At 43.7% G+C, this 26,914-nt stretch overlaps 1 protein-coding gene across 1 annotated transcript in view; it reads right to left on the reverse strand.

The window, feature by feature from the left end:
* Positions 1–430: 430 nt before the first annotated feature.
* The window catches only part of Adgrv1 (adhesion G protein-coupled receptor V1), a 535,418-nt gene continuing 508,934 nt past the window's right edge, over positions 431–26,914 (reverse strand). The window contains exons 87-89 of the mRNA XM_045133393.1: positions 13,058–13,249; positions 10,381–10,558; positions 431–855 (exon numbers count right to left, since the gene is read on the reverse strand). Of these exons, the coding sequence (XP_044989328.1) occupies positions 737–855; positions 10,381–10,558; positions 13,058–13,249 (489 nt within the window). The 3' untranslated portion in view covers positions 431–736. The remainder of the gene's footprint in view (positions 856–10,380; positions 10,559–13,057; positions 13,250–26,914) is intronic.

Below are 26,914 nucleotides of genomic sequence, written 5' to 3' on the forward strand. Positions count from 1 at the left end.
GATTTCTCATTCCAAGACAGAGAAGATGGAAAAAAAAAAATCCAAACCAACAATTTTTTTTTCTCCAAAACAAACTGTGCTGCTTGAATGGTCCTTCTAGCTACGTGACACAGCAAGGTGGGGCTACTTTTAACTGGGGACAGAACATTCATTCCGGAACGTGTGCAGATCCCTAATTTTGTAGTGAGTAGGAATATATGCTGTTGATGAAAGAGGTTATGCCAGCCACATCACGCATCAGCATGTGCATGCAGAATCCTCAAGAGACCATGGCTTTGGCGCTTTTCAAGAATGAAAGTCATCTAAATGCACTGGGGTGTGGTCTCTGAATCACTGACTGACTGTCAGATGACACACGTGTATGGCTTGATGGATTGATTGTCAGTCCATAAACATTTCTTCATGAATCAGGAGCCTGGGCGACATCAAATGGATTCTATTGCCTTTATTAATTTTTATTTTCATTAAACAATGTTATCTAAGTAGGACAGTTTAAGAAACAACTAATATTATTGCAATATGTATACCCTATTAGCTTACATAAAGGGGTCTAGTCTTTCATTAGAGCAGTCAACTTTTAAGACAGACAGACAATACTAAGTAATCTGTATCCCAAATGTAACAGCCACTTCTGTGTGAATCGTTCCGTACAGCAAGACTCCTCTTACAATGGCTGCGCATCCACGGAGTTGCAGTACAAACTCTCCCATGCTAATGGTTAGGGCCAGGGAGGCTCTCAGAGGTGGGTGTCGGCGATGGGGATCCTCCTGAGTTCTACGATCTGAGAGTCGGTCAAGGTGCCTCCCTCCTGGCTGCCTTGACCAGACTCATTGTCACTGACACTGAGACCAGCACCTGCAATGGAAAAAGAATAAACATATAAGCCCAGCTGCTCCCGCAGGGGGCTCTTAGAGATCAAGTTGCATTGAGCCAACCATTCTCTATTTCCATATTAGAAAGAAGCCAAGCTTTGTATTTGGAAGAGATCATGCTAAAAAGAAATCATGGAACCATACTTTAAATTAATCTTGATAGCTTTTAAAAGTAGAAATTAATTCCTAACAAATTGATGCTGTTCACTTTCCTTCCTCTCCCTCCTCTCTGGCCCCCTCCCCTCTCTCTTTAGCTAAAGTCTCCCTCTGTCGTCCAGGCTGGCCTCAAATGTGAGACAGTCCTTCAGTCTCAGCTTTCTGAGTACAGAGATTATGTAGGTGTGAGCCACCTATGCCCACCTTTCTCTTTATTTATTTATTTTTGCTGTGAGTTGGGAAGATATATTTTACTGTGGAACTTATAAAAACAGAAAATCAGGCAGATCACTAGAATTTTTCAGCAGGTGGGGAGGATCTGTTGTTAGAATTAAATAACCTTCAGTCCCCCACCCCTCACAGAGGTCAGCAGTCCCATCAGTTGACACTCAGTGTTTGTCAGTGGTCTGAGTTGTGGGGGTGTGGTGAACCTGGACTCCTCTCACTGTGCTGAAACGCTGGCTCTGAAGGCTCACGGTTGATCCCAGAGCACCGTAAATCAGTGTTTTGAAGAAGTTCTACTAGTTACTGCTCCCCTCCCCTCCCTACCCTTTCGGGGAGAGGGAGAACAGGGATGTGGTTCTGGCCTGTTCCGGTGTAAACCACTAGAGTCACAGCGTCTGACTCTTCCTCCTCTGCTTCTCCACAAACCCCATTTCCCTCCTCTGTTTCCACACAACGCTGCTTGCCCACCTCCTGCTCGGCTACAGTGGTTCTTTGCACGTTTCTTCTGCTTTCTCTCGTGTCTCACGGTATGTGAGCACTGGAGGCCTCTTCTTACTCATATTTTATTTTACTTTTTATAGAGTGGGGAAAGAGACAGAGAGAGAGAGAACTGGCAGGCCGGGACCTCAGCCTCTACAATCAAACTCCAGACCCTTGCGCCACCTAGTGGGCATGTGCAACCTTGCACTTGTCTCACCTTTGTGTGTCTGGCTGAAGTGGGATCTGGAGAGTTGAACATGAGTTCTTAGGCTTTGTAGGCAAGCGCCTTAACTGTTAATCCATCTCTCCAGCTCTGAGGCCCCTTCTTAGTTCTACTTCAAAGGCTGTGGGAGCTGCCTGACCTTTGCTGGTTCTGTGATGGGTGTTTCCTAGTGCCAGGCCCTTTGCACAGCACACCATCGTTATTATGCTGATACCTCTCTCTGCCTGGGACAAGCTTCTTACTCCCTACCTCCTTCACCTGGATGCCTGCCTCCTTCTTACACACGTCAGCCCAGGTATTGACTCTGATACCTGTGGAAATAATATGATTCTCTTTGAAATTTCTGCCTCACACTCTGGATGGCATCCTTGTATCATCACTGACTCAATGCTGAGCACACTAGGGCACTTGGTAAATGTTTTTGGCTCTGTCTCCAGCTCTAGACAGCTTCCCTTCCACCTTAACATCTGTTCTGTGCCACTGGACTATTCAGCATCTCACTACCCCCTCCTTCTCCAGAGCAGACAGCATCTCCCACTGCCATCCGCAGTGAGTCAGGAACCCCTGCTTTGGACTTCAAGACACTGCTGAGTCTGTCCATGTCCTAGGAATAGCTGTTTCTCCACCCTGCCCCACCGGAGAGTGTTCTCTAAAACTGATCAGTCTGGGATCAAGGTCCTCTCCCCACCCTTTGGAAGTCCTTCTGTCACCATTCCTCCAAACCAAAGAATAAGATGTACTATTGGGGGGGAACAATCCTTACACCTGACAAAGGTATTAATCACATCCCTTTTATTTTCCCAAACTGTTCTGGTTTGGATGAAAAACTTTCTTATACCTTTATTGTCAATGTGTATATGGGTCATGAGACAAAATGTTTATTAGCAAACACCCATGGAATCTTTCTTCAAATTAAGGACTACAATATTTCCCATGACAATACTTTAAATTTTTTTTAGCCATGAGATAACATTAAGAAAATTAGATCGATGCTGAAGAGATGGGTTAGCAGTTAAGGCACTTGCCTACAAAGCCAAAAGACTGCTTCAATTCTCCAGGACCCACGTAAGTCAGACGCACATGGTGGTTCATGCATCTGGAGTTTGTTTGCAGTGGCTGAAGGGCCTGGCACACCTATATTTTCTCTGTCTTTCAAATAAATAAAATAAATTAAAAATATAGATCTAACAATTTAAAAAGACATGGCAAACTTGGGCCTGTAATCTTACATTAATTAAAAAAAAAAAAGCAAAACCATGCACCAGATTCTTCCCTCAAGTTCAGCACTGCTCTCGCATAGCCCTTTATAGTTATGTATGACACCTGGTTTTTCTAGCTTAAGAAGGAAATATTTAGATTTGCCCCTAGGCCTTCAAGGAACAGAGGCTTGATACTTCTCTGTCAGTGAAGCGGGGACTCTTCTCTGGCAGAATCTCAGTGAACTCAGAAGATAGTGGCTGTTCTCTAAGGAGGTGAGGAAGCCCTGAAGCTGGGGAAGATGGAACTAAAGGGCTACGTAACAAAGCTGCCTGCAACAGAACAGCTGTGGCAAAGCGAGGAGAACCTTCGGATTAGCACCAGGGAAGAACAGGATGAGTGCCTTGACTGGGACCAATCCTCAGTGAGTTATAAGTGGCAGGAGGAGTCGGACGCCCGCTGGGACAAAGCGCTCTAGAAAGACCAGCTCTGTCCTGACCACGTGTGGAGCTAGCTTAGCAGCGCTCTAGAAAGACCAGCTCTGTCCTGACCACGTGTGGAGCTAGTTTAGCAGCGCTCTAGAAAGACCAGCTCTGTCCTGACCACGTGTGGAGCTAGTTTAGCAGCGCTCTAGAAAGACCAGCTCTGTCCTGACCACGTGTGGAGCTAGTTTAGCAGCGCTCTAGAAAGACCAGCTCTGTCCTGACCACGTGTGGATCTAGTTTAGCAGCGCTCTAGAAAGACCAGCTCTGTCCTGACCACGTGTGGAGCTAGCTTAGCAGCGCTCTAGAAAGACCAGCTCTGTCCTGACCACGTGTGGAGCTAGTTTAGCAGCGCTCTAGAAAGACCAGCTCTGTCCTGACCACGTGTGGATCTAGTTTAGCAGCGCTCTAGAAAGACCAGCTCTGTCCTGACCACGTGTGGAGCTAGCTTAGCAGTGCTCTAGAAAGACCAGCTCTGTCCTGACCACGTGTGGAGCTAGTTTAGCAGCGCTCTAGAAAGACCAGCTGTCCTAGAAAGACCAGCTCTGTCCTGACCACGTGTGGAGCTAGCTTAGCAGCGCTCTAGAAAGACCAGCTCTGTCCTGACCACGTGTGGAGCTAGTTTAGCAGCGCTCTAGAAAGACCAGCTCTGTCCTGACCACGTGTGGAGCTAGCTTAGCAGCGCTCTAGAAAGGCCAGCTCTGTACTGACCACGTGTGGAGCTAGTTTAGCAGCGCTCTAGAAAGACCAGCTCTGTCCTGACCACGTGTGGAGCTAGCTTAGCAGCGCTCTAGAAAGACCAGCTCTGTCCTGACCACGTGTGGAGCTAGTTTAGCAGTGCTCTAGAAAGACCAGCTCTGTACTGACCATGTGTGGAGCTAGTTTAGCAGCCCAGAGCCTTCAGAGACAAAAGCAGGTTCTAGATGTATCCTCTACCAGAGTTACCGCTGCAAGGTGACGCACATCATCCTCCATGTCATTTATTTCCAATTGAAATGAGTGCGCAGTACCCAGATCCTAAGCCATCACGGAGGTGCAGAAGGAACACGGGTTGTAGCCAGTGTGACCTGGGAAAACTGGGGGCACAGGCCTCCCTTTGTCATTCTCTGGATGGTGTATTATATTCATAATAGGACTTCTGACCATCTATGAGCACAAGAGGAAATCTTTCCATCTTTTGGTATCTTCTTCAGTTTCATTTTCCCGTGTTTTCAAGTTGTCATTGCAGACATTTTTACCCTTAGGTAGGTTAATTCCTAAGGACTTGATGCATTTACTTATTTATTGTGTGGGGTGTGACGTGTGTGTGTTTGTATAGCATATGCATGTATGGCTAATGTGGTCTCTGTGGGGGCCGAGGGAGAATGTCAGTTGTTTCCCTCCATCACTCGTCGGCCTGTTTCTCCTTGACATGAAGTCTCTTACTGATTCCAGAGCTTGTCATTCTTCCCTAGCCCTTGGCTGTTCTCTGCTTCCCACGGGACAGGGGTTACAGACATGTGTGGCCACGTCCAGTGGTTCACATGAGTCTGGGTAACCAAACTAAAGCAAACTGAGACTCTCACTCGGGCCCTCAAACTTTCACAAGCAGCTCCCCATCACAATTCTCTCCACAGTCTCTATTTTTAATTTTCATTTTTTTTAAGCTAGCATGAATGGGAATTTTTTTTTTCTGGATATCTTTCTTGGCAAGTTTGTTACTCATATTTAGAAGTTACTGACTTTTGTAGGTGGATTTTGTGTAATACGACTTTGCTGAAAATGTTTACCACCTGTGAAAGTTTTCTACTATATGATCAGCTGTCATACCACTTTCAGGCATATATTCACAGGGTTTGAAGTCAGCATACGGCAGAGATACCTGGGCGTCCAGGCTTAGTGCTACAGCTATTCACAGTAGCCAAGATATATACGGAAAAAAGCCTGGATGTCGTCACCATGGACAGTGGATCAAAAAAATGTGGCACATGTATATGATGAAGTTGCACTCAGTTATGAAGAAGAATGAGGTTCTGTCATCCACGGGAAGACAGAAGCAGAGCGAAATCATCCAGTCTGTGACAGGATGTCACGTTTCTCTCACATGGGGAACATACATGGCATGAAAGTTGAATGCGGATGGAGGAAGGGAAGGAAGAGGTGTACAGAGGCGGGAGAAGGGGAAGGGAGAGGGCAGTGGCTGTGTGTGTCATGGAAGCAGAAGGAGGAGCCGTGTGGGAGGGAAGAAGGGGATGAGCCGGAGGGGAAAGAGAGCCAGGCAGGCAGATGGCGGCAGGTAAGAGCAAAGGCTCGGGGTAAGCCTGTGCAGAAACGCCACGAGCGCATCTCCTTGTGTGCTAAGGAAAAATAACATAGGAACGATGGTGCTACAGGTTTTATCCTAGAAATTCTAGGGACTTTTTTTGGTGAGAGATCTCTTAATGTTTAATATTGACACAAAAATGTTGAAGTGCCGTGTGAGCCCAAGCAAAGCACCTTGCTAGGCCAAATCCAGCCTAGAGACAATGGTCAATTTCATGGAATACCATGTGGGCAGCTCCTGGACTTGACTGTATTCTATGATGGACTGCATCTGGGAGGTAATGCACGATTATTATAGTACCTCTTCTAAAAATGCAGACAGCCAATGCTAGACATTGTTATTTTGATCTTTTAAAGTATTTAGTTCCCAGTGAACTTAGGGAACTCTAAGGAATGCTATGCTAAATCTTTAAGTAAGCAAGTCATTCCAAGCATTCCTAAACCAAATGCATTTAGCACTTGCTATATATGTGTGTATGATATATATATATATATATATATATATATATATATATATCACACACATGCATACACACACACATACAGACAGTTGTGTGTGCGTGGTGTGCAAGAGCACAGTTGTGCACATGCCACAGTGAGCATGTGGAGGGCAGAGGGCCGGTCTCTCACTGGTCACTGCCCCTTTCACTGGGAGTAGCTGAGGAATTCTCTAGTCTCCACCCTCACCTCACCATGGGTGTGCTGGGATCACAGAGGCCGGCTACAGCTTCCGGCTTTAACACGGGGTCTGGGGAATCCAAACTCAGGTACTCAAGCTTGCACAGCCAGTGCTTTATCCACCGGGCCACCTCCCTGCCTAAGAGACTTAATTTAATTATTACTCTGGGAAACCACTTGGCTTCCAAAGCGTGACAAGCAAGGACGGACGACCCTGCACGTATAATCTGCCCGGTCACGGTGTCTAGTCGGAAAGCCCATTTCCGCTCCAGTTCTAAACGGTGCTTTATGTAACGCCCTCCTTCCTACAGCTCCTTTCTGGGGTTCACTGTCTTCCTGAGCTTGCTGGGCTTTCTCGAAGTTCCTCCGCCTGGCAGCCTGAAATGTAGGGTTTATCAACTCCTTGGTTCCCATGCGTTCCAGTCCATTTCCATGTTATTATTCCCTCTTCCCGCCTCCTGTCTCTTTCCTCTCTCGGTATTCAAATTCATTCATTCCCAAGCCTATAGATATAATCGCTGCATTGGTGTGTTTCCTCATTACATTCTATTCTGGTTCCTTCCTTAAGATCCAGACTGTATTAATATTCAGAAACCATCAGGCCTGTAGTTGCTCCAAGTCTGAACTCATCAGCTTCCCCAACAAGCAAAGACGTAATTCTCTTTGTACCATTCCCCTAAGTCACCCATGTGAGCCACTTGAGCCACGTGAGCTGGGGGTTTTCCGCCTGTCCTCAATTCTCCCCCAGCATTCCTTCTGCCTCTACTCTTTAAAATAAATAAATGTGTGTGTGTTATATTATATATATATATATATATATATATATTTATTTATTTATTTATTTATTTGAGAGAGAAAAAAGGGAGAGAGAGAGAGAGTGAGAATGGGTGCACCAGGGCCTCCAGCTACTGCAAACAAACTGCAGGTGCATGTTCCCCTTGTGCATCTGGCTTACATGGGTCCTGGAGAGTTGAACCAAGACCCTCTGTCTTTGTAAGCAAATGCCTTAACCACTAAGCTATCTCTCCAGTGCCCCACTTCTGTTCTCTCGTTTACTTTCACTCTCCACATCTGAGGCCGGAGCCCCATTCCTCTGGACCACTGTGATCTCTTTCCAGTCTTTCTGTTATTGCTCCTAATTTACTTCCCATACTTTCAAACATCAGTGGAAACATGTCTGCCTCTGCTCAGAAACCTCCATGGCCTACTACATTTCATAAAAATCGCATTCCTCATAATAACTAAACAGCATCTTAGTATTATGCCAAATAGTAACAAGAGTTTGCCTCTCCCCAAATGAATCTCACTAAATGTGTTGCAGAAAGGCAAGGTTACATTAATTAAAGTGGTTATCTTTATAACACTTTAGAATTGCTTAAAATGATAATGTGAACTGTGAATCTGCAGTTTCCCAAATATACCAAGTCAAGAAATCGTCACATTGAGAGAGATATGGCTATCAATGGCAGAAGGAAGGTGTTCCCTGAAGGCCAGCGCAGGAACTCCGTGAGCTACTAATGATGCCAATGACCCATCTGTCAGGCTTTCTCTAGTGACCCGGCCTGCTCTGCCTGGCCTAGACAGCTATACACTGTTAAGCCTCTGAGTTTTGTCCATTTCTGTCCCTGTAGTTTGTAGTGAACTTCCTCTGCTCCTTTCCTACTTCAATCTTACACTCTCTATATTGCTTATTTTGTTCTTGCTAATTCTTGTTTGTGGGACTGTCTATTCCTCCCAGCCGTCCGCAAATTTTATGTTGCTGTTCATCCAATCATTCATTATTCAAAGTTCCTGCTGCAGTTTTGTTAGGAGCAAACATCTCTGTGAACAAAGCTGAGTTCTTCATCATTTCAGTAGGATGTGCCTTTTCTCACATGCCTTTAACCCCAGCACTGAGGAGGCAGAGGCAGAAGAATCACAGTGAGTCTGAGACCATTTTGGGGCTACAGAGTAAATTCCAGGTTAGCCTTGGCTAGAGTGAGACTGTACCTCAAACCCCTCTCCGCTCCCCGCCACACCCACAAAAAAGACATTGAGCACAGTGAAGCATTTTGAGTGAGAGCATGAGACCAAGAATCAGGAGGCCATGGTGTGCTTTGTAGCCCCACCCTCTCATATTATGCGATTTGGGGCAAATTACCCAATATATTATCCCTAGGGATTTGCAGTAATTCTTAAGAATAAATAATATTTCTTTATAATGACTTTTTTTTTTTTGAGGTACAGTCTCGCTGTAGGCCAGGCTGACCTGGAATTCACTATGTAGTCTCAGGCTGGCCTTGAACTCACAAGGATCCTTCAACCTCTGCCTCCCAAGTGCTGGGATTAAAGGTGAACACCACTGTGCCCAGCTATAATAACAATTTTTTAAGCAAAATATGCCTTTTATTTAGTAAAATAAAATTGTATTACATCAACATATACATATGAATAACTATTTCAAAAAGTTCATCTGAGCATGAACATAAATTCTTGCTTTTCTGAGTATTTAAAAATTCAAAGTTCACTAGCATTTTTATATCAGTTTGATTTTTCTTTTCCCCAGGGAAAGTGTTTTAAAATGAATATAGAAGTTGAAAATACCTAAAATGCTTTTATGATTTTCTTTTAATATTCAGAGGAGATTTCATGACAAATGTGATATTAATCTTCTGCCAACTTGATTAGGATGGGTGAAAGTGAGGAGATGAACAAAATACGCCCTGAGTGGATCTTGTGCAAGGGCACTTCAAGACCATTAGATCAGGAGGGATCTGACCTCCCAAGTGCTTTCATTCGCTGGTGTGGTCATGACCCGAGTAGCCGATTGGAGGTAGTAGAAAGCTGGCAGGTGGTACCACGTTGAAAGAAACGGGGTGATAGCAGAGTGCCAATTGAAGGGTGTATCTTGGCCCTGGCCCCTTGTTATTCCCATTTCCTGGTTAATAGGAAGTGAGCATATTGTCTTCCTCTGTGACCTATCTACTTTGTCAGGGGCCTACAAGTAATGGAGTCAGCTGGCCACAGACTGAAGTCTCTGGGGCTATTAGCTGAAAGAGATCGTTCCTTCCTTTCGTGTTTTCCGCGGGCATGAGCTACGGTGAGGGAAAGCTAACTAAAAACGCCATGACTGTAGATGTTCACGCACTGGCAAGAGTGACAGGCATACATTGCCGGCAGTACCATGGGCCCTTGAGGCAGGTGTCTCTGTGGTCTCCTACGTGTCTTAGAAGACCTCCAACGTGATACACAAATGAAGTGAGCCTTCAGGCTTTTCTTTCCTCTGTGGGAACTATTCTTGAGGGCCATAGGCTAAGTGGAATTAAACACATACACACATATACCTACAAAGAGTGGATGAAGTACTATATATGATCACATTTTTTAAACTGTAGACCTATGCAATGTTCATTGTATTATCTTTGGAATGTTTTTCTGCTCAAAGATACTCTGTAACGTCTTTTCTTGGCAAATCAGAATCCCAACTCTCTCAGTGTGCTCCTGACTAACTATTGTATAGTGAAATTAAGATCTTGGTGTTCCAGCAAGATTCTGGGACACAGATATTTACATTTAGCTAGAGTATACCTGTTTCTTTCCTAAAAGCAAATTGTAAACTATTTTTAGATTGTGTAATATGCCAAGAACAAAATATCCTAGAGTCTGACAGAGATTAGGAATGGGTCATGAGAATCAGGATGTGCTAAGGGTACTTTGAAAATTCCTGACATGATATAAGACAGCAAGATAGCGTACTTCAAATGCAGCCTGTGGGTTTCATACATACCAGTTTTTAATGCAAAGATCAAGTCATCAAACTCCTGGGACTCCTCATCCGCTATCAGGGAGCCCTGGCCATAGCCGCCAGAAGAAGGGAATGAGGCACCATTCTGTGGACCTGTCTTCAAATCTGGGCTGGCCTGGCCGGCTTGTTGGAAGGAGACTCTCTCCCAGTCAGGGGGCACCTTTTTTGGGTTGGGGGAGGGCAAGAGGAAAGCCACAGTATCAATATACACATATTCACCTTGAGGCCTATGTTAGCCATTTATTTCCTCATGTCATTATAATCACCTCGTGAAGGAATATTGAGTTGCTCTAAAATTAAAACCCTTTATCTTTGCTCATTAGACAATTATGCTATACTTTTAGCCAATATAACTTGGTATATCTATTTATTTTTGGTTTTTCAAGGTAGGGTTTCACTCTAGCCCAGGCTGACCTGGAGTTCACTATGTAATCTCAGAGTGGCCTCCAACTCACAGTGATCCTCCTACCTCTGCCTGCCGAGTGCTGGGACTAAAGGTGTGCACCACCACGCCCAGCTAATTTGGTGTTTTTGTTTTTTTTTAACAACTTATCAGAAATTCTGTGTTGCTGTGTAGGAAGAAAGAAAACTATTTAAAATTTAATAAATGCATTTTGATTTTTATAAGATGTTTGTAAAGGACACTTGGAAGAACACACTGAATTCCTAATTTAAAACAGCACATTTGAATAGAATAGATGTCTGAAGGACATGCTAAATTTACAAAGAAAGTTCCTCCCTGGCACCTGGAATCTCTCCTTGTTTTTGATTCAATGATTAGAAAGATAGCTCTATCCTGAGACAATTAAGTGCATTTATGTCCCCTCTAGGCTATTGGTAAACAGTCTCCTATTTTTTTCTTTTCTTTTCTTTTCTTTTCTTTTCTTTTCTTTTCTTTTCTTTTCTTTTCTTTTCTTTTCTTTTCTTCTCTTTTCTTTTCTTTTCTTTTTTTTCATTAGAATGTCATCAACAGTGGTTTGTGGATGGCTGGATCACAGCCAATTCTATACCTCTGAGTATCACAGACCACACTTTGAGCTATGTGGTTGTATTTAAAACCAGGGCAACACTCAAGCAGTGGTTGTAGCCCAGGAGCTCAGCAGAGCTGCTACCTGCCAATGTAAGGTTTTCTGGGAGACTGCAGAGATATTTAGTAGTAAGAAAAGTGACTTGAAATCTTAGAGATGAACTGGAGGAAGATGGAGTCTTAAGAACGGTTTCCCTGGGAAGTTGGACATCTACAAGACATTGGTCAGCGGAACTGTCGGTGATGACAGACATATTTCATAACTGTTCTGTAATACCGCAGCTTCCACGTATGCTGGGCATTTACAGTGTGGCCAGAGTAAATGATGGCATGAATCCTTAATGACAGTTACTCTAAATTGAGCCACAGGTAGCTTAGCGATATTGTGTTTTGTGGCATGCAAATACAAATATTGTTGCCCCTGGTTCCTTCATGTAGAGGGCAATGTGAGCCACACATGTACATCTCAGCCCCCCACAACTGGGAGGGCTGTGCATTCCTGCCTGCCCTGGGGCATATCTACTCAGATGTGCTTTAAAATCTGAGCAGAAGCTTCTGCCCTGGGCAGCATTGCTGAAAGTTACTGGCAATGTGATTCAGATTCAGGAAATCAAACTAATGTGGACAGAACACAAAGAACAGTGGGCCATGGTTTTTACAGAGGAAATCCTGCCTACATTTTCCAGTAGTGTCAGAAAAGCACCCTCTGAGCTGTTGTTCTAGCATATTTTCTGGTAGTTAAATACATTTTATTTATTTATTTGAGAGAGGGAGAGAGAGAGAGAGAAAGAAAGAGGGAGCAAATAGGCGAGCCAGGGCCTCCAGCCACTGAAAATTAACTTCAGGTGTGTGCGGCCCCCATCCCCTTGTGCATCTGGCTTACATGGGTTCTAAAGAATCGAACCGGGATCCTTTGGCTTTGCAGGCAAATGCCTTAGCCATTAAGCAATCTCTCCAGCCCATTTTCTGGTATTTAAATTGAAAGGACTATCAGTTTATTTTATTGTGGACTGTTGGGAATGAAGTCATGTATTGGGATAGATGAAGAAAGAGCTATGGATGTGCTTTTGTGAATGATGACAAGGGAGAAGGCCAACGACGGTCCTGTCACGGCTGTGTACTCACTATATACATAATTAATAAAACAAAAATCACCACTTCTTAGATCGAGTCAAGCCCTGCTACAGCAAACTAGAGAGATTTGGAAGGAAATGTCAAGTTGTATTTGGATTTCCTAATACACTGCTGCTCAGTGCAGCTCACAGGTCAGGAAAGAAAAATAATTGAATAAACAGCATGAAACACTAAGGAAATCATTTAAAAATCATACAAGCAGAGCTGGAGAGGTGGCTTAGTGGTCAAGGTACTTGTTTGTGAAGCCTAAGGGCCCAGGTTCGATTCCCCAGTACCCTTGTAAGCCAGATGCACAAGGTGGCGCATGCATCTGGAGTTTGTTTGCAGTGGCAGGAGGCCCTGGTGTGCCCCTTCTCTCTTTCTCTCTCTCTGTCAAATGAATAAATAAATAAATTATTTTTTTTAAAAAATCACACAGTAGCATTTGTCTTGTACTCTTTTCTGGGGGGGGGGCAGGAGAGGCAGTAGAATGAGAGAGTTGGTGTGGGGACTGCATACCTCTTCCATGGCACTGATAAGGTTCTGGGTGGACTTGCTGATCTCCCCTCCAGCAGGAGGCATTCCACTCCCAGGTGTGCAGAAGGCTGTACTGGGGCCCGGATGACCATTCACTTCTACTGTGTAGCTGGCCTTCATAGGGCAACATGTTTGGTTGTGTAAAATAAAATAAACCACAAAAACATAAAGTCCCTGTAAAGAGAAAAGCCATTAGCACGTCGAAGGCAGTCCTGTGACGGCAGCTGCAACCTCAGCCCGACTGTGAGAGTTGATGTTCCACACACACCCTCCAAATGCTGCCCGTCCTGAGGACTGCGGAGCGCGCTCGTGGTCTCGACAGCAGGACGTGTTAGTGGTCTGGTTAAGAGGCCACTGCGAATTTCAAATGTCACAAAAAAATTCACCAGTATGATTCAGGAAATCGACTGTCTCATGAATGAATCTTTCATTTCTCAAGTAAAATATAAGTAACTGGAGCTGGGGAGGTGGCTTAGTGGTTAAGGCGCTTGTCTGCAAAGCCAAAGGACCGGGCTGCAATTCCCCAGGACTCACATAAGCCAGACGCAGAGTGGCGCATGTGTCTGGAGTTTGTTTGCAGCGACTTGAGGCCCTGGTGTGCATTCTGTCCCTCCCTATCTCTCTTTCTCTCTCTAAGATAAATAAATAATAGTGGGCTGGAGAGATAGCTAAGCGGTTAAGCGCTTGCCTGTGAAGCCTAAGGACCCTGGTTCGAGGCTCCATTCCCCAGGACCCACGTCAGCCAGATGCACAAGGGGGCGCATGGAGTTCATTTGCAGTGGCTGGAGGCCCTGGCGCACCCATTTTCTCTGTCTCTCTCTTTCTCTCTCCCTCTGTCACTCTCAAATAAATAAAAATAAAAACAAAAACAAAAGTAGATGATTTTACTCCTGCTAATATATGAAAACAGAATTGCAGAAACTTATTTGATGAGTTATGGACATTTTGTTTTGGAAAGCAAACCGTGTGTTCTCTGAAAAGCTACCACTATTTCTTATCTATCTGGCTTCTTCTCAGGTTTTACTTAGCAAAGTGGGGCACTAATACTTCTTTTGTTTGTAGATGTCTATAAGATAGTGACTATGCCACCTAATTTCTTTTGTATATCTCACCTACTTATCTTATTTGGAAATAGAATCACTGGGTAGGGACTCAGGAATTCTGTGGATTGCTTAATGTTTGGCATGCCATGCTTCTCAGTAAATGTTACTTAAGCACAATAGAGCTATCTTGCACATTCTTCAAGAGCTGTTAGCCCTTTAAATTCTTTAGCAATATTGTTAAACTCTTGACAATTACTCTGCTTCCGTCACAGAAAGGAACTCAGATTTTGCATTTGTGTTCTAGACATTCTCTACAGTAGCTCTCCTTTATGATTCCTACAAGAGATCTACTGTACAACTGTAATGGTGCCCTATAAAGCTTGGTAATTTTGACCTTTAGACTTGGCCAATAAAATGTGTTAAATTGTGCCTTTTATGTTTCCTCGTCCTGGTGTTTAAATTTTGAGTTCAGCTAATCTTTTTATTCCTAAAAATTTTCAATTAACCCACAAGAATATAATGAAGACTCTCAGCTAACTAAAGAATAAAAAGACTTAATATTAAGATTTTTCCTGGGCTGGAGGGATGGCTTAGTGGTTAAGGCGTTTGTCTGCAAAGCCAAAGGACCATGGTTTGATTCCCCAGGACACACATAAGCCGGATGCACAAGGTGGTACATGCATCTGGAGTTGGTTTGCAGTGACTGGAGGCCCTGGCATGCCCATTCTCTCTGTCTCTCTTTCACTCTCAAATAAATAAATAAGAAAAAAATAAAATTAAGATTTTTCCCAAAACATGAATAAATATCATGGTTTTGTGAAATTTGCTTTCACTGATGGCTCCTAACATTTCTCAGTGTAGAAAACTGAAACTTTCATGTATGGTTATAAATGATAAAATGCTTGTGGTCTAAGACTTATAAACAATCTTTCCACAAATGAAGTTAGATGGCAGTCTGCAAAGTTGTGCATGCTATAGCATATGAACTCTGTTGCCATTTCTGGAGTACTGTGCTTACTTAAGATTTTCTCTTCTTCTTCCTGGAATGACAGCTTTTCATCTTTGCAACCATATAATTAAAATCAGCACTTTAAAATCAGTGGTATACATGATAAAAATCTTTTTACAAGGCATTATTTCAACCACTGTATAAAAGTAAACAGAAACATCCCTTTAAGTCAGGGTTGTGCATTCCTTCAGAAACAGCACAAATACCTTCAGTGTGGGGAAAGTGAGTGAGTTTCATGAGCAAATGATATGGTGAATGTTAGTAGAAACAAATCGCCCTCAAAGCATGCATCCACATCCAACATTTTTCTTGTACGACTAACTCTTCACATGACTATGACCTAATTACATTGGCCACAGCGATAGACAAAACAGGAAAAAAAATTAAACTGTCAGCCTTAAAAACTGTGCAAATGTCACTGATTTATTATTTCAGGGTCTCTCTAAGCGCTGTGAAGTGATAGGGCCAAAAGCGGGATCCGGAAACAAAACCCGAACTTCAAAACTCATGTCCAAGGCCCCATCTGTTAAAACTGCACACGCTCTCTTGTTTGTTTTTGTATATCTAGCCTTTTGTACTCCAGGAAACGATTTGCTTGCTGAAAATAACTTGCACACGAAAACTGAACCTTTTTTTCTTAACAACACAGAAATATATAGTAAATATTTTGAAAACTCTTACATGCGCCCTAGGAAACACAAACACAGTCAAAATGAAAAGGAAAGAATGTTTAAGGGCAGATTATGTTTAAGTGGTATTTGCCTAGGTCCAGATCAAGCTGGGAAAATATAGGAAAAGGGGTCTTCATTATCCAAAGGACTTGGCTGTGGAGGGTTCTGACCTCGGAGTCAAAACAAGTCTCCGTTCCAAATTCTGCATGTTGATCTCAGGCTGTCTCCTATATGGTGATTTGTACAGGAATTGTTAAGAAACTGTAGATTCTTTTCATTTTCAGTATAATGTTGCACAATGGCTTGTGCACTGCCAGGCAGGGACAAAACATTTGATTCCCATGTTCAAGCTATTCACATATAATACCCTACCAAACAGCGGGCCAACTCTTTGTGCCTGTAATCCGTCAATGCTCCCTCTGTGACTTAGTGATGCAGGCTTACGGGGATGATGATTCCTTCTGCGAACGGCTGAACTGATTGATCTGTTTGTCCTCCTCCATTACCATCAGAAGAAGACTCTCAATAGTTTTTAGTTAGATTATGTCTTGTTTCACCATGACCACACGCTCTATTCTGGATCTCAGGAATTTAAACTTGCTAGTTAAAGCTCAGTGAGCGGTAGATGAAATCACAGTGTTCTCCCGATTACACAAGCTCTTAGCAGTACTGAGGAGTCGCCTAAGTCAGGAGATGTTAGCTGTTGCCTCAATAACAGCTGCTGGTTCTGCATCAGCGCTTCACAAGTTGAACCAGAAGTGGTGGCAGGGAAGGAGAAGTGGCTTACGCAGGAGGGCGACTCAGCAGCGGCTGGCTTTCTCCTGAGCTCTTTCCATGGGCTTTTCAGGGCTTGAAAGCTCCTAAGGCTGAAGGTGGTGGCGCAGGTTTGTAGTCCTAGCACTCAGGCAGCTGAGGTAGGTGGACTGCCATGAGTTCGAGGCCAGTCTGGACTACAGAATGAAACCCTACATGGCTCCCACCCTTCCTCACAAGGGAATAAAGTTGCTAGTTGAGGGATGCCACAGGGTTCAGATGAGCTCTCCTAACCAATGTGAAGCCCGCCACCTCCCTTCCTTCAAGACGCGAGACAGAATGGGGCATTAGGGAAAGGGAAGCGCCCTCTCTTCAGCCCACAGCTACAAACTTGGGGTTTTATTACACACACACTCTATTATTATTATTACTCTTTTGCTGGCTTATTCCTCTTGCCCTCCTCTGTTCTCCATGTCAAAATCCTGATGGGTTCAAAACTGTGCGGGTCTTGTGGGTGTATCAGTGTCCACTGTGGGGTCATGAATGCACCACGTGCTTCATGTTGGGAGGACAGTGATCCAAAGTTCACCTTCCCACCCAACGCTTGTACATTTTCCTGCTTCCTCTTCCACAGTGTTCCTGAGCCTTGAAGGGGGTGGTAGAAGTCTCCGTAAGTCTTAGGCTCTTGATAACCTCTCAATATCTACTTTGATGGGCTTTGTGTTTCCTCAGGGTCTGCCACCATCTCCACGAAGATGCTTCTGTGGCTACAAAGTTGGGATATCAAAAAAGAGTAATTTCGGACCGGAGAGACGGCTTAGTGGTTAAGGCGCTTTGCCTGCAAAGCCAGAGGACTCAGTTTCCATTCCCCATTACCCACATAAAGCCAGATGCACAAGGTGGCACATGTGTCTGGAGTTTTCTATCTGCCTCTCTCTCTCTCTCTTTTCAAATAAATAAAATGTTTTAAGAGTAATTTATATTCAATTGCCAACTCCCAGAAAGTAAGAGAACATACTTAGATTTTTAAAAAAAATTAATTTTGTTTTTTAACTCATGCCCAATTTTGTGTTGTATCTTTTTGTTTATAGTATGCTCTATGGCATGTGGAGGGAATCTTAAATATTTATGAAATCAGAGACTATGGCTTTAAAATGTCTTCAGAGGGAAGAAGTAGAAAGGGTGAGGAGAGACATGGGCCTGGGGCATGTGTCAGTTGGTTTTAGTTCTCTGATTTGTTTGTAACAATAGATAGGAAATTTTGGAGTTGTTTGGTAATATTTTTCTTTACAGTTTGGTCTTCTGTTTCACATGTCATATGTGCTAAGACTCTGCCTGGGATAAGGAAGCACTATTCCTTGGTGGGATCTAGGCTTTGTCCTGTCCTGGGCATTCCTCTGGGGTTGGGGTTGCTTTGTGCCCTGCCCTGGAGTGACTTCTGGGACTGACTGACAACCTGCTGCTGCTCCTTCCCTGGGCGATATCTTCAAGGCCCTTCTGCCTGTGCTTTCCCCTTGCCAGACAGTGGGGGCCTCTTGCTGACCCCGTGTTTCTTGCTTTGAGCCACTTTAGCACTGCTTCTTGAGTTATGCAACACAGCGACTTAGCAGCTAAGACAGGGTCCCTAGCAAGGACAGAAAGGACAAGGTACATGCAGTGTCTTTTCACTTGTGTGTGTGTGTGTGTGTGTGTGTGTGTGTGTGTGTGTGTATATATATATATATATATGTATGTATGTATATGTGTGTGTGTGTGTGTGTGTGTGTGTATACAGTTACAGGCATAAAAGAAGCAGCAGACATCTGATCATGAGCTGCTTAATTTTTACAACTGTTTAAACTTTTCACATTCAGTAGATTTTGTTAATGGCTACTAAGATCTTGTTAGTGCTCACTAAGAACCCTCAGGTCGACTCTCTGCATCCAGTAGAGAAACAAGTGAATTGCTGATTAGCCAACCTAATAGAGATGCTTTGAATCCCATGAGAGCAATTACTACTGAATGCTCTTGTAAATATTTGGATGAGATCAATAATTATCCACTATTCACCATGAGTTTTGTTAAATTCACCCTAATTGCTTCTTAATTTAAGGGATATTGTCTATCAATTTAGAACCAGAACAGTGAAAAAGAAATCTGATGTCTTCAGACATGTCTGCGACCAGCTAGGAAACCCTGGGCCTTCACTTCTTAGGTTTAGACCAAAGTCTGTTCCAAACTGTACTATTCCTAGGAACAATGGTTTAATAGATTTCTTATCAAAAATACCAGTGTATAGATAACATGCTCTTCTTTTTCTGCCAGCAAAGTTTCTCCTACAACTTAAGAGTATATTCCTATATTTCACCCATGGATATGACCAACATTCATCAGAGTCCTTTTCTATTAATAATTTCCATAATTGTAAACAATATCCCATGGTAATTTCCTCCCTCCTCCTGCTTTCCCCATTGAAACTCCATCATGTCCCCTCCCCCTCTCAATCAGTCTCTCTTTTATTTTGATGTCATGATCTTTTCCTCCTGTTATGATGGTCTTGTGTAGGTAGTGCCAGGCACTGTGAGGTCTGGGATGTCCAGGCCATTTTGAGTCTGGAGGAGCATGTTGTAAGAGTTCTGATTGTGATTAATACCCACAAATCAAAACATAATTATTAGGCCATGCTCCAGTAATCTCTTCTCCAGGGGATAAATCTCACTCTTGAGCCTTTGCTCACAGACCTTATTTTATAGTACTTTGTTATAAAACTTCCAGCCTGCATCACATTTCTTTTTTTTCTTTTTTCTTTTTTTTGGTTTTTTGAGGTAGGGTCTCACTGTAGCCCAGGCTGACCTGGAATTCACTATGGAGTCTCAGGGTAGCCTCAAACTCACAGCAATCCTCCCACCTCTGCCTCCTGAGTGCTGGGATTAAAGGCGTGAGCCACCACACCCGGCACCTTTTTTTTTTTTTTTTTTTTAGAGAGAGCCAGAAAAAGAGAGAAAGAAAGAGAACTGGCATGCCAGGGCCTCAGTCACTGTAATCAAACTCCAGACACTTGCACCACCTAGGTGCAACCTTGCGTTTGCCTTACCTTTTCATCTGGCTTACATGGACTCTGGAGAGAGATCAAACATGGGTCCTTAGGCTTTGCAGGCAAGTGCTTTAACTGATAAGCTATCTCCCCAGCCCTCTTTTTAAATTTTTTTTTTATTTTTTTGTTTTTCAAGGTAGGGTCTCACTCTAGCCCAGGCTGACCTAGAACTCACTATGTAGTCTCAGGGTGGCCTTGAACTCACAATGGTCCTCCTACCTTTGCCTCTCAAGTGCTGGGATTAAACGCATGCGCTACCACACCAGACTCTTTTTCTTCTTTTGAGGTAGGGTCTTTCTCTATCCCAAGCTGACCTGGAATTTACTATGTAGTTTCAGGCTGGCCTTGAACTCATAGTGATCCTCTTACCTCTGCCTCCTGAGTGCTGGGATTAAAGACTTGCATCGCTACGCCCAGCTTCCTGCATCATATTTCTGCCAAGACTGAAAGCTCTGAGCACAAATCAGGCATGAGGTTACTTATTGGAGCCAGACAAGAGTGGAGAAGCTGAACATTGAGTTTTTTTTATTTTTCAAGTCACAAGGACACAAACCCCTGGTGCTGCAAGCCTTTGTTTTGCAAGTTCTAGGTTAGAAAATTTTCCAAGTATACCTGAGCTTGGGGGTCAGGACTGAGGGGTGGATGGACCTGGACATGGTCAAACAGTGCTGAGATGAGCCTCACAAATATAGAAAAGGGTTAGAATCAGTGAAAAAAATAAAGTCCTAATTATAAAAGGAGAAAAGAATTGGAGTGAGCCCTGAATAGAATATTTTTATTGAGAAATTATAAAATACCAAGCTGTACTATGATTATTCAAATCTTGATATAGGTACTTTTTTAACCCCTTGAGGTAGGGTCTCACTCTAGCTCAGGCTGACTTGGAATTCACTATGTATTATTAGGGTGGCCTCAAACTCACAGTGATTCTCCTACCTCTGCCTCCCCTGAGGGCTGGGATTAAAGGCGTGAGCCACCACGCACGGGGATATGTGGACTTTTTAAGTTTATTTATTTGCACAGATTTGTGGGGGAGGGGAGATGCAAGAGGGTCTCTTGCTGCTATAAACAGATGACTGGTTTAATGTGAGTGGCTGGGTAATTGAACCATGGCTTGCCTAAACCATCTTCCCAGCCTCTTGATATAATTTTAAAATTAATAGTTATTAGTTGTACAAATTAATGAGTTTCTAGCATTCCCACACATGCATACCTCATGCATTGATCATATCTTCCTTCCTTCTGTCTCTTGTTCCATGCTCTCTCTCCTTCCCCTTGTCCTCTTCCCAGAGAGTCCCTAAAAGGGTTTTCTTTTGAATCGTGGTCTAAGAAGCCAGGATATCCTCAATCTCACAAACTTCCCAACTCAGCCTCCACACTGCCTAAATCGTAGGTCTGAGCCCAGCCTCGTACTTTTAAAGGATGGTTTTTAGCAGCATCCTTTCCATTGATGGTTTGAAATCAATGCCTTGAAAATTAACTAGTTGGGAAGAAGGAGGTGTTTAGCAGAAGGAGACAGAGGAGAGGGGATAAAAGAAGGTAACAAGACAGGATTATAATCAAAATAATTATGCATATGTATAAAAACTGGCAAGTTAAAAGTTTACAAAGGAAGGGGGGCTTAATAGGATGGTATTGCATATATGTAAGTAGAATAACAGATTAATGGGGGTGAAAAGGCCTAAGTGAGGTTAGGGGAAGAGATTGAGTAAAGGAAAGGTGCAGGGAAGGCTAAGAGGATATAAATAAGTCATATGAAAACCTACTGTTTTGGACATGGCACACCCAGCAGCCATAGATTGTTAGTAGAAAATTTTCAGTGCCAGGGATGAGATACCCTCCAGTGAGTTGTTGATGTACCTGATGCCCCAAAAACATTACAGGCCATGGCCGAGGCCCTTGGTTTCCCACCAGGAATAAATGGTAAGACCCTACTGCTGGAGACTATATGGACTTGGGCTGCAAGGCCACTGAGAAATCCTGCTGGAGCTGAGCTGCAAATCTCCTCCATGTTGACCAGCTGACAGAAAGCTGGAAAAAGCCATGCTGCATGCAGTTCAATGGGAGAGAGAGAAGTCACCAGTGAAGATACCCAACAGTGGACACTGCAAGCCTTATATTTGGCCAACTGGGCCAAATGAGCCAACAGGTGAAATAGTGGTGTGTTTTTATGGGAGAAAACAACCACTCTCTAATTGGACTGGAGGCCTGCTCCCTGGGAAAGATTACATCCCTGATACTGAAAACCTACAACAGGGGTAGTCAGGAGCCCTAGCGGTGTAACGTCTGCTGCTGTCGGGCTAAATGTGTACACTGTGCTCACCAAACTGCCCAGTCAGCACTTCTCTTAACGTTCACACCCATATATGAATGCTACTCTCACTTTTGGTTAGAGAACCTTCTCTTTTCAGATGGCAGTGACCTTGGGATGACTCAGAAGGCACCATGGTGCTGAAAGGAAGTGAGGAGTGCTCAGCACTGAAATATCACATCTTCCAAGGCTCAGGGCCCATTTCAGAAGAGGTGCTGGAAAGAATGTAAGAGCCAAAGGAAAGGTAGGACTCCTTACAACGTGCTCCTACAGACAACAAAATGGCCTGGATATCCATGACTTTGCAGTGCCTGACAATATAATAGGATGAAAGATGATGACATCAAAATAAAAGAGAGACTGATTGACAGGGGAAGGGGATATTATGGAGAGTGGAGTTTTAAAGTTTCAAGTAGGGGGAGGGAGGGAATTACCATGGGTTACTGTCTACAATTTTGGAAGTTGTCAATAAAATAAATAAATAATTCTTTTAAAGTTTTTAAAAAGGTGTCCAGATTCCTTTAAACGTTTTATGAAGCACACTTGTTTGGATAGTGGTAGGCTGCCAAAAACAGTGTCCCAATGATGATGAAAGGGGAAACTTGGATAACCAGGTGCCAAGAGAGATAAGGGAGAAAAGATCGCTTTACTGTGGAAGCAGATTAAATTTCTTACATGTTTGCAGTGCAAATATGCAACATATTTTAAGTACCAGACTGGAGAGGAGGAAAGAAGGCCAGGTTAGGGACGTAAGTGTGGAAGAGAGCCTAAGAGCTGACGCTCGAGCCAGGTGGCTGTGGGAAGTCTGTGGTGTCTGTTCTTTGAAGACACTCTATGGAGAAATGAGCTCGGGATTAAACAGCTGGAGGACAGGCACTGGGAGAAAGACGAGTGAAGTGAATAAGCCACAGCCAGGGGGTCCGAGCAAGTCAGAGCAAAAGACAGCCACAGGTGTATCAGGGAAGCCAGATAAGATTCGATTCCACAAGGATAAGGTGTTTTGTACTGCCAAAACTGACATCAAGGAGAAAGAGAACGGCACCTACCTGTCCCTTCCACATGCAAATGGCACCTTTGGGAAGAACACAGTGACTCCCAGAGAGAATGTGGCAGACTGAAATGGGCTGGCGTGCATGGCGTCGAGGAGAAGGTACTGAGGTTAGAACAGCCTGACTGATGGGAGGTCAGCTGCTTTGGTAGCTGTATGTTCGCATTTCACAGGAATGTTTTCTCCTCTCTATACCACCCTCCTCTATCACTGTTTTTCTTATTCACAGCAAGACACTGCCTCGCACAGAGTTCGACGCCTGTGCTCCGTCTGAAGGAAGCGCTGAATTCGCACGGAGCACTCGCTTCTCCGCACAGTTAGACCAGCGTGGGTGGGCCTTCCTGGAGAACTGATATCTTACCGGGTACCAGCAGCTTTGCTGGAAAGGCCCAACTTTTGGTATTCCTGACTTACTTCTGTCTCACATGTTGCTGAGTGCAACAGGCTGACTGTGTCACATATCCACTCAGCTTGTAAATCTTTTTGATTGCTTTTAAGAGGAAAAAGAAATGTCTAATATGTTTTAAAGGAATGATTGGTTGTATCATAAGGTGGCAATGTAATCGGACATCAGAGATGACTTAAGGTCTTGTTTCAGAAACAGTCTCCCCAGACCAATTCCACAACCCCGCTATACTTCAGGTAGGTGTTGGTTTTGGAGCATTCCCACACTCTGTAGTTAATCTCACAGTACGCTATGGTCCAGGAAGAAAAATGTTCATCAACACACCTGGAAAATATGGCGAGCTCGGGGAAGTCTCACCAGCAGATTTGTAACTTCTTAAAGTATTACACTTTTTGAAAACTTGAGATTCATTGTTTGAGGTGAAATATCATCTAAGTAGAAACAAATAGTGGTTTTTTTTGATGGTAAGAACCAGACTATAAAGCCAGGACACCATTTGTTGTGAGTTTCATAAAGTCTCTTCCAATGACTGCTTGTTTGGTAAGGACAAGTAGAAACCAAAGGCCCTGGGGTTTCTCTGCCAGTGCTCTACAGAACAGCTGACTTACTACCAAAACTAAGATCCTAAGGATATTTTCATTCAAAAATACAGAAATGTCAAGGAAAATGTACGTTCATGTTTATTGAGGAAAAGGAGGATAAAAAAAGTACAGAGAAGCCTCAAGATTTTTTTTTCGAGGTAGGGTCTCACTCTAGCCCAGTAGTTAAAGGCACTTGCTTACAAATCCTGCCAGCTGCAGTTCAATTCCCCAGTACCCACACAAAGTCAGGCACACAAAATGGTGCATGCATCTGGGGTTAGTCTGCTGTGACAAGAAACTCTGATGTACCCAATCACACTCTCACTCTCTCTCTTTCTGGCTGCAAAATACACACACACACACACACACACACACACACACACACACACATATATAAATTTATTTTTCCCGATGTCAGGTCTCACTCTAACCTAGGTTGACCTGGAACTCAATCTTGGTCTACAGAGTGAGTTGTAGCCTTGAACACACACTGTCTTTTTACCTCTGCCTTCTGGATGCTGGGAGTAAAGGTGTGAGGCACTACATTTGACTTAATAGTCTTAAAAAGGGGAAAAAAAAGAAAATTACTCCTGCCAAGAATGCATTTAAAGCTAGTTATCTTGGGAATGCATCTCTGAACTGCTGTTTGTTGAGTTTTATTATGTCGAGCTAGACTTTATACGAAATTCAGGTTTTTTTAATCTGCAAAATGAGAGTACTAGTACCAATGATCTCAGCTGAATTTATAAAAATCCAATCAAATGAAGGGTTTTTTTTTGTGGTTTTTCTAGCCCAGGCTGACTTGCAACTCACTCTGTAGTCCCAGGATGGTCTTGAACTCACAGTGATCCTTCTACCTTCCAAGCATTAAAGGCGTGTGATGCCATGACAGCTCAAATAAAGGTTTGACACACACACACACACACACACACACACACACACACACATATATGCCATGAATTTGCTTCATGAAGATAAGGTGATATCATTTCTACACAATAAAAAGAATGTTAGAGCCACAAGTTGGAACATTATGCACAGAGACATTGCCTCTTCCCCATAACTGATGGACACCCCCACAATGCACAACCCACAATCCCCATGGGGATAACTGGCATCCCCAATGAGGCAGGTCCCTTCGAGGAGGGGCAGCGATGAGGGTATGGATGGTACCAACATGGGCTGTTTACACACTAAGTATGTCCATAACTAATAAAAAAAAATTAAAGTTACACAAAGTTAACTTTATAATAATAAAGTTTATAATAAATGTAAATGTGGTTGACATTTCTTTGTATGCCACATAGGACATATTCCTGTCACATGGGTGGATTGTGGCATCCAAGAAATAACGAAACAACAGATGCCCAGGTGGGATCTTCCCAGATGACAGCTTTTCATGGCTGAGAACCAAACCTAGGTGCTGCTGGCCTTCACCAGGACTCTGACTGGAAGTGCTGACCACTTTCCCTAAGGCGTGAGCAGCTGTTTTATTTCAAGTGGATCGTGTTGTCCTTTACATGTTGTCTCACAAAGCACAGGGAGTGGTGAGGGAGGCAGTAATTCTTCAATTGTCCCAAATATCTTCAAGACAAAAAAAAAAAAAAACAAAAACAAAAACAACCAAAAGCACAATTTGGAATCTGGCCAGTAAATGTTTTGAGGGTGGTTCTCAACGGTCACCACTCCCTGCTTTGGACTCCAAGCTCTGGGCGCAGAGCCCCGCAGAATCCCCGTTCCTCCAACCGCGCGGAGCTCTGTCTCAGCGCCGCTCTTCCGAGTGTGCTTACTGAGGCCGCAGGTTGGCACTGCGTCTCTTCCTCAGTGGCTCTCACGTTGTGTTTTGGAGAAGGTCTCTCCCTGAACCTTGAACTCACCAACGCAGCCGACTAGTGGGTCAGCAAAGCCCAGCGGCCCTCACGGCGCCTCCCCAGTGCATTACAAGCCCTGTGTTGAAGTGAGCCATTTCTTCAGCCACTGATACAGTCAGCCACCAGCTTCCTAGAGGATGAGAGGTGCTTCTCTGGCACCCCACAACCCCATACTCGGTCAGATAACCCCCGTGTTAGGCATGATGCACCTCTTCTACAGCATTTCTTATGTTCTCTCCTAACTGCCAGTTTTCTAGCTGCTCCCCTACATTACTCCACACTCCATCAACTGCTCACAGCAAGACAACTGGATGTCTTCACTCTTGTTCACTTCAGCCTGGTGCCTTCCAAACAGTGACTTGGTCATTTTTAATATTTGTTGGGTAGATGAGTGAGTGAATAAGTGAAGTCCAACAAAGCTTATGTGAGCTGGGGCCTAAAAATCTTGGGGTAAGAGATACCAGTACCCTTACATGATGAGCTCCCAAGTCCCACAAGCTCACGCTGTATGCTGGAAGCCACTTATTTCCTTAGTATAGTGACTCAGAGATTTAGGAAGTCCTCAAGTTAGGTGTTCTCTTTGGCAACTGTGCCCATGATAACTCCTAAGTAAGGGCATGAAGGTATATAATCACAACTTTTTAATAGGCTGTTAAGTTGGAACCAAAGCACCTATAGTTGTAAGGAATGAAAGGCATGTCATTGGAAAAGCAAAGCGGGCTGAACTTGGTGGAAGTGTGTATATGTGTGTGCATACTAAAGACCCCTAGGAGGAGTGTAAAACTATGCCACATTTGGCAATTTTACTCTTCTGAAAGTAATAAGCATGTGAGGCAATAACTATATCCGAGAAACAAAATTGTCTAGAATTAAGGGAACCCTTACCCAGCCCAGTGGGAGGCCACCTCTGTGATTCCCCACATTCTGTTGGGGACCATTTCTACATGGCTTTCAGCTGCACTCAGAGGACCCACTCCAGACACCTGCTTAGTGAATGCCAGGGGAAGAGTAAATTCAAAGAAGCTCCCTGTGGAAACCTTTTCAGAAATAACCCAGACTATGCTTTGTAAGAT

The sequence above is a fragment of the Jaculus jaculus genome, chromosome 14 (assembly GCF_020740685.1).
Source record: "Jaculus jaculus isolate mJacJac1 chromosome 14, mJacJac1.mat.Y.cur, whole genome shotgun sequence".
NCBI classification, from domain to species: Eukaryota; Metazoa; Chordata; class Mammalia; order Rodentia; family Dipodidae; genus Jaculus; species Jaculus jaculus.